The 6,545-nt window shown below is 48.0% G+C and overlaps 1 protein-coding gene across 1 annotated transcript; it reads right to left on the bottom strand.

The window, feature by feature from the left end:
- Nucleotides 1-5,127: 5,127 nt before the first annotated feature.
- On the bottom strand, nt 5,128-6,090 carry LOC142005114 (olfactory receptor 52B2-like). Its single transcript, XM_074982810.1, has one exon. It carries the CDS (start codon nt 6,088-6,090, stop codon nt 5,128-5,130), a length of 963 nt encoding a protein of 320 aa, XP_074838911.1.
- Between the last annotated feature and the right edge of the window lie 455 nt (nt 6,091-6,545).

Below are 6,545 nucleotides of genomic sequence, written 5' to 3'. Positions count from 1 at the left end.
GGAAGAGAAGGGGCTGCAGCTCAGGGCCATTCCCAAATCCCAAGAGGATGAATTCCACGATGACTGTTTGATTTCTTCCTTCTGCTTTCTCCATAGTGTGTATCTGCAAAAAGAAAACCATGAAGTACTGATGGAGCGCGCACGGTCAGGCTGTGCTGTCAGCTGTACTGGCAGAAACCTCACATCACAACTTCTCTCCATTGCAACAACGAAGTTGTCAAGAGTCAAAGGAAGACACATGCTGAGCTTCCAATATGGTCAGAACAAGAGCACAGGAACCCAGTGAATTACACCCGTCTCCCTTCTCTCTCGTTCAACCTCTGCTGCACTTGAAATCCCACGGTGGGGCTGGGATTCCGACACATCTTTCTGGTATCTGTGCCGCAGTGAGACTTGGAGAAGACAAAACTCAGAAATCGTTGGCTGGCAAACGAGAGCTATTCCGAGTTCAAACACGGGCATTGGAAATAGCTTCGTCGTGGTCCTGTCATCTCTCCAAATGCAGAGGACATGTGACAAACCCCCCACTGGGCAGTGGAAGGTATTTTGAGTTACCCACTGGCCCTGCAGCCGGGAGGTTAAGTTCCCAGCTTGAGCAGATGAGCGAATGAGGGGTTGACAATAGCAGCGGTGAGAACAGGGCAGCACAAGCGGCAGTGTGGGACAGGCACTGTGTCCCTATCTGAGCTCTCAGATCGGCTTGGGCTTGCATGTCGCCTGTACTGCCAAGGCTACGCTGCTATTTTTAGCTCAGGTGCTCAGTCTGCCTTTGGGTCAACTGGAGCTGGGAATTTCATGGCCCAGGTGAAGTGCAGGTCAAACCTCTAGAATCCCAAACTCTCTCAGTCGGCAAAATCCATCACCCGGCGTGATTTTATGAAGCTGGATGACCCCTTGTCATGGTTGTAGCCAGGTTTTTCTGTGGTCCCATCCATTTCCTTCCAGCCACCAGTCCTGGCTGTCAGTGCTCTGTGCTGTTATTTAGCTGCAATTTACCCCTATGTGTCTTCCAAGAGCCCCGTAAGCAGAGGAAGTGTTGGTAACGTGCTAGACAATATTGACCTGCCGTGGTCTGGCAAATTCTCTCATTCGGCACCGGACAGTTCCCGAAGGTGCAAGACGAGAAAGATTCAACCTGTATAGACATCCCCCCTATGACATACACCAAAAGACTCAACAGCCTGTGGTTTGTATGAAAGTCTGTCCAGCTGTCCTCTGTCATGTATATACGTTTGTGTTAGTTTGTCTGTGTTTGAGGGTGTCTGTCTGCCTGTTTGTCGGTGCGTCTGTCTCAGCTTCTTGCTCCTCTCACTTAGAGCAGGATAAGTTGCACGAGCCTCCTCTCGTGTACGTGAGCACAGGTGATGTTGACATCTAACCACATACGAAGAAATAAAGTGTGATAAAAATGAAAATTCCTCAAGAGAGAAATAAAATGAAAATAGACCCAGAGAAAACAGGAGGGAGAAATAAAAGGAGATAAAATAGATAGAGAGAGAGTGAGTGTGTGCGTTTGTGTGAGAGAGAGGTTGTTATATCTCCAGAGCCCGTAAATCTGCAATCTCCCACTTGTTTTTCCCTGTATTGCTTGTTGATAAGTCCTTATCACCTGCTGCTGTAACCACTGACTTGCAATGCACCTGATCCAGCTCTGGCTTCCCCACAAGCGGAAAAGGATCACTGAGAGAAGTGCAAATAGAAATCTAGAAAACACACACACACACACACAAACACACACACACACACACTGAAGAAAGGCCATTGAATTTTTTGGAACAATTCTACAAGCAATCAGACACATGTGGTGAATAATGGAGTGCACACACAGATCGCAAATAAACTGGATTGATTCATGGAGAAGACCTGGGATGGAAATCACTCTTGCCCAGAGCTGGGAATGGGTGATAGGAAATGGATCACTTGGGTTGTGTCTACACCACAAAAATAACTTCAGAGTTGCTAATTTTGTAACTTTGTAAGCTACTTTGAAGTAGAGCATCTACACACACCCTACTTTGAACTTGGAATGGAGTAAAGGCTTGAAAGTTGGGCTCCCTACTTCGAAGTTAACTTTGAAGTCATAGAAAATGTGTGTAGAGTCTCTGCTGGCTACTTCAATGTAGTCCCCAACTTCAAAGTTTACTTTGAAGTTAGTTCCTAGTGTAGATGAACCCTTGATGATCACCTGGTCTATTCATTCCTTCCGGGGCACCGAGCATTGGCCACTGTCAGAAGAAAGGACACTGGAGTATATGGACCTTGGGTCTGATCCTCTATGTTCTTAACAGGAGATCCGTGTGTTCCTCCTTATTCTGCATGTTTTGCTCTGAACTACTGAACTTTTTCTCTTTCCCCTGGGGTTGGACAAGCAGTGATGTTCTTTCAGACTTTTGGCACATGCTGGAGCAGGTGTTCATCTTTTCTAAATCTGATTACTTCATTGTCACTGTGCTGTGTTACCTTTTCCCATCGATCATCTAGTGCCAGCTGCACCCTCGTCCTCACCCTTCCTTCAGATATTCTGAGCTACGATTATAACCTTTGTCATATATTTTCCAGTTATTCCTCCCATTGGTAGTCCTCACTGCCCACAGGAAATGGAGCTCTGCACTCCTACTGCCTGGCTGGGCTTTATTGCTCATCTTGGGCTATTTTGTTGTCATTCCCTTGCATGGAAAAGAACTGCTTCCAAACTGAAAATAACAGAGTCCAAAAAATTCCTGATCCCTAAAACGAAGCAATAGAAGAAAGGGAAAGTCTCATCTGAATGGAAATTAATTCAGAGAGTCCTTTTGATCTCAAATGAAATCTGTGTTCATGGGATAAGTATTGCAGAGGGAGCCATGTTAGTCTGTAGCTTTGAGAACAACAAGAATTCTTGGGGCACCTTATAGACTAACAGATATTTTGGAGGATAAGGATGAGCCACAGACAGGTCTTTGCCCAGGAAAGCTCATGCTCCAAAACATCTGTTAGTCTATAAGGTGCTACAAGACTTCTTGGTGTTGATGGGATGTATGAGCTGAGCAGAGCTCCTGGAATAACAGAAAAAAAGGACCAGTGGCAGGTCTATTTTACAAAGACAGGAAAACTGAAATACTCACAAGGAGAAACCAATTGGGAGATAAATCTCCCAGTTCAGTCTGAATTCTCTGGTGCCAAACGGAGGCTAAGAAGACCCCTAAGCTGCCACAGGACCAAAATTCCAGTCTTCTTTTGTGTTCGCTCAGGCAGGGACACGCCCAGCTGCAGTTACACACAGAGTCTCTGAGCAGCTCTGGTGGTAACCAAGAAAGGAAAAGCTCCAGCTCCCTGCCTAGGAACTGCGACTGCCCTGCCCGGCCCTGCTCAAAGCACCGACCCAGAGGAACTTGTAACTGGCTTTGCCTCTCCCTCTGCGTGCAGAGGATTAGCCACAGGTGTGTGACCAGGCTGGGATCCTGCCCTCGATATTCCATGTAGAGGCACACGGCTTAGGTTAAACTACACCCACATTCATTAGCTACTAACAGTTGATTTTCTGGGCTAGCAAACAGATTGAAGCAGGTTAATGGGCAAACCCACCAAGAGGCACAGTGAGCGTAAGGCCCCAGTTAGATGGATTATGGATGAGCAGGTTCTCACCTGACTGCTGATACCAGGACACTGGCAGAATGGCCAGGCACGAGCTGCAGCTGATTTGCAGTTTGGGTTTCTCAGGTGCCCACAGACAGGCTGAGATCCCTTCAGTTGGGTCCAGCCCTTCCCCCCAGTTTAGCCTTATTTCTCAGCTCTTTCCAGGAGTGCTCTTGTGTGGGCCGTGAAGAGGAAGTGAGGAGCTGAGTCCTTCCCTTTTATGGCTTCAGTGCAGGGCAGGAACGCTTTGTTTCCAGTCTTGGGTCTCAGACCAGCGGGTGGAAAAACACCGATTTTCTAACATGGCGCCCAGAGTTCTGGAATCTCCTCACCTGCCCCTGGAGACTCACAGCTGCTGTTATTTACAGGCTCTGTGGGGAGTTCCCGGGAAGGCTCACCCAGGGGGGTAGCAGCTTCTCCTCAGGCCCATCATGTTCCCTAAAGGTGTGTGTGATAAACACCCTTGTACAATAGCCACCAAAAGAACAGCAATAACACAAAACCAGCACAGAACTCACAACACAATTTTTGTTGGACTAGTGCAACCCTGCTGGTGCAAGTAGGCCTGTTGAATGTCTGAAAAACAAAGAAACATTTCTCAGTCCCCAGTAGACACATACTATTGTTTAACATTTCCCTTCCTGTTCCACATCTCCTGGCTGTTTGGAATAAAGCAGAAGAATTACCTCCGTACTTTTCTTATTTGTGAATTGATCAGGTGGTGTACCACACTTTCCACTTTCACACGTCAGGCCCTGTTTGCACTCATTTCCCTGAGGTGATAAGATGCAACATTATTTCTTGGTAGGAGCCGAAGGGAAGCATTACTATGAGATATGGTTTTAATTACAGGTTGAACCTCCCAAGTCTGGCACCCAACGACCTGACCAGTGTTGAAGGAGAAAATTTGCTGCACCATTGGAGGTCAATTTTGTCTTGCACATTACCAAAGCTTTCACTGCTTGCTGGGCTCTTACAATGCATTTTGGGGGTAAATCACAGCTAAACAACAGCTCAGAACACTGACAGCCAGGACAGGTGGCTGTGAAGAACTGTGCAACCGCAGGAAAGTTGGCCCCACCCTTGGAAAGTGGCCATCCTGCTAACTAAAATGATGCCAAATCGTGCGTGTTACCGGCTGAGAGAGCAGGACAATAGTGGTTCAACCTTTACCATCTTTGAGGCAGTCTGACTACTCACAGCCACGGTAAGGCCCAGAGTTTCTGGAATTGTTCTTTGGACCCTTTCCCCCTTCCTAACCTTCAGAGGCACATGGATTTAATGTTTGTACCCCTCCGGCAGCTCTCAGCTGCGTCTTCCGGAGCAGCGTCATTGTAGCCATGTCAGTCTCAGGAGATCAGAGACTTACAGTGGATGGGGAAATTACTTTTATTGGTGACAGAGACACGGTTTCAAGCTTACACTTTAGAAGCCCATAGTTACAACATCCCTACAGTGCAAATGAACATCTGGCTTTAATTTTTAAGTGTCAAAATATTTTTGTTGCCTCCTTTAGCTCAGCAGGCAGCTTCTGCCGCAGCATCGATAAAACACCTTGATCACCCTATTCAGCACCGCTTTTGTTGTCACCCTATAAATGATGGGGTTTAACATGGGAGGAAGGAGCAGATGGAGATGGGCCAGGAGGTTGAGTATATAACCAGGGAGGATGTGCCCTAAACTGTATGCAAAAGAGGAGAAAAGGGAGGGTGGGTAGAACATAAGTATGACAGAGATGTGGGAGCTGCAGGTGCGCAGAGCTTTGAGCCGGGCGTTGCTGGATGGGAGCCGGAAGACGGCCCTGAGGATCAGCACATAAGACATAGCAATGAGCGCAGCATCCAACAGAAATACCAACATAGCCATGACGATGCCTAACACCGTGTTGGCTGTGGTGTTGTCGCAGGCCAGCCGGGCGATGCCCTTCTGCTCACAGTAGGTGTGTGGCAGGAGGTTGGTCCTGCAGAACTTCAGTCTCTTCGCCAGCAAGACAACAGGGAAAACAACACAGAAACTTCTTGTGACAGTGGCCAGCCCCATCTTACCAATCACAGCCTTGGTTAGCACAGTGCTGTATCTCAGGGGGTTGCAGATGGCAACATACCGGTCAAATGCCATGGCCACCAGGATGGCCGACTCGGCAATGAAACTGAAATGGATGAAAAACAACTGGGTGAGGCAGGCAGCAAAAGAAATTTCCCCTGCTCTGAACCAGAAGAGATCCAGCATCTTGGGCACTGTGGTGGTCGATAGCAGTAGATCAGCTGTGGCCAGCATGGAGAGGAAAAGATACATGGGCTCATGGAGGCTTTGTTCTGTCCCGAAGATGAATAGCAGGAGAGAGTTGCCAGAAAGTGCTGCAATGTACATCAGACAGAAGGGGATGGCCATCCAGATGTTCGACTCCTCCGTACCTTCGATGCCGGTCAGGATGAAGCTTACAGGGGCAAAATAGGTCTGATTGTCGGCTGGCATCGTGTACCATCCCTTGGAGCTTTTTATGCCATTTCCAGGAGCTAACAGCAAAAGTGAAAATCAGTGAGAACTCAAGTGTGAGCTGGGACTGGAATGCATTTGGTGACAGAGTGAAGGCTGCCTCTGGGAGGCCACCTGGGAAGTGAGATGCCACCGAGCCCTCTGACCCACCAGCATGTCCCCCCCCACCGTGTGTTTCTGGAACAAGGTACAGACATGCTCCTGGTTTTACTAATTCACCAGCATTTGCACAGGTACGGACACAACTTTTTGCCATTATATGAGCCCCTGGAGACCACAGCCAAATTAATTCCAAGCTTCCCAGACTCACAACCCTGCTGGAGGATAAACCAAAAATGTTACCGCCTTATGTGCCATTGAGAACCATACAGCATCGGGCCATAGAATTCCCTCCCTCCCTGCCTTTGGAGAGGAGTATACAGTGACTTTCCCCC

This window comes from Carettochelys insculpta, chromosome 32, assembly GCF_033958435.1.
Source record: "Carettochelys insculpta isolate YL-2023 chromosome 32, ASM3395843v1, whole genome shotgun sequence".
In the NCBI taxonomy this organism is placed as follows: Eukaryota; Metazoa; Chordata; order Testudines; family Carettochelyidae; genus Carettochelys; species Carettochelys insculpta.
The sequence above is the reverse complement of the archived record's forward strand: the minus strand, read 5'-3'. Positions and strand labels throughout refer to the sequence as shown.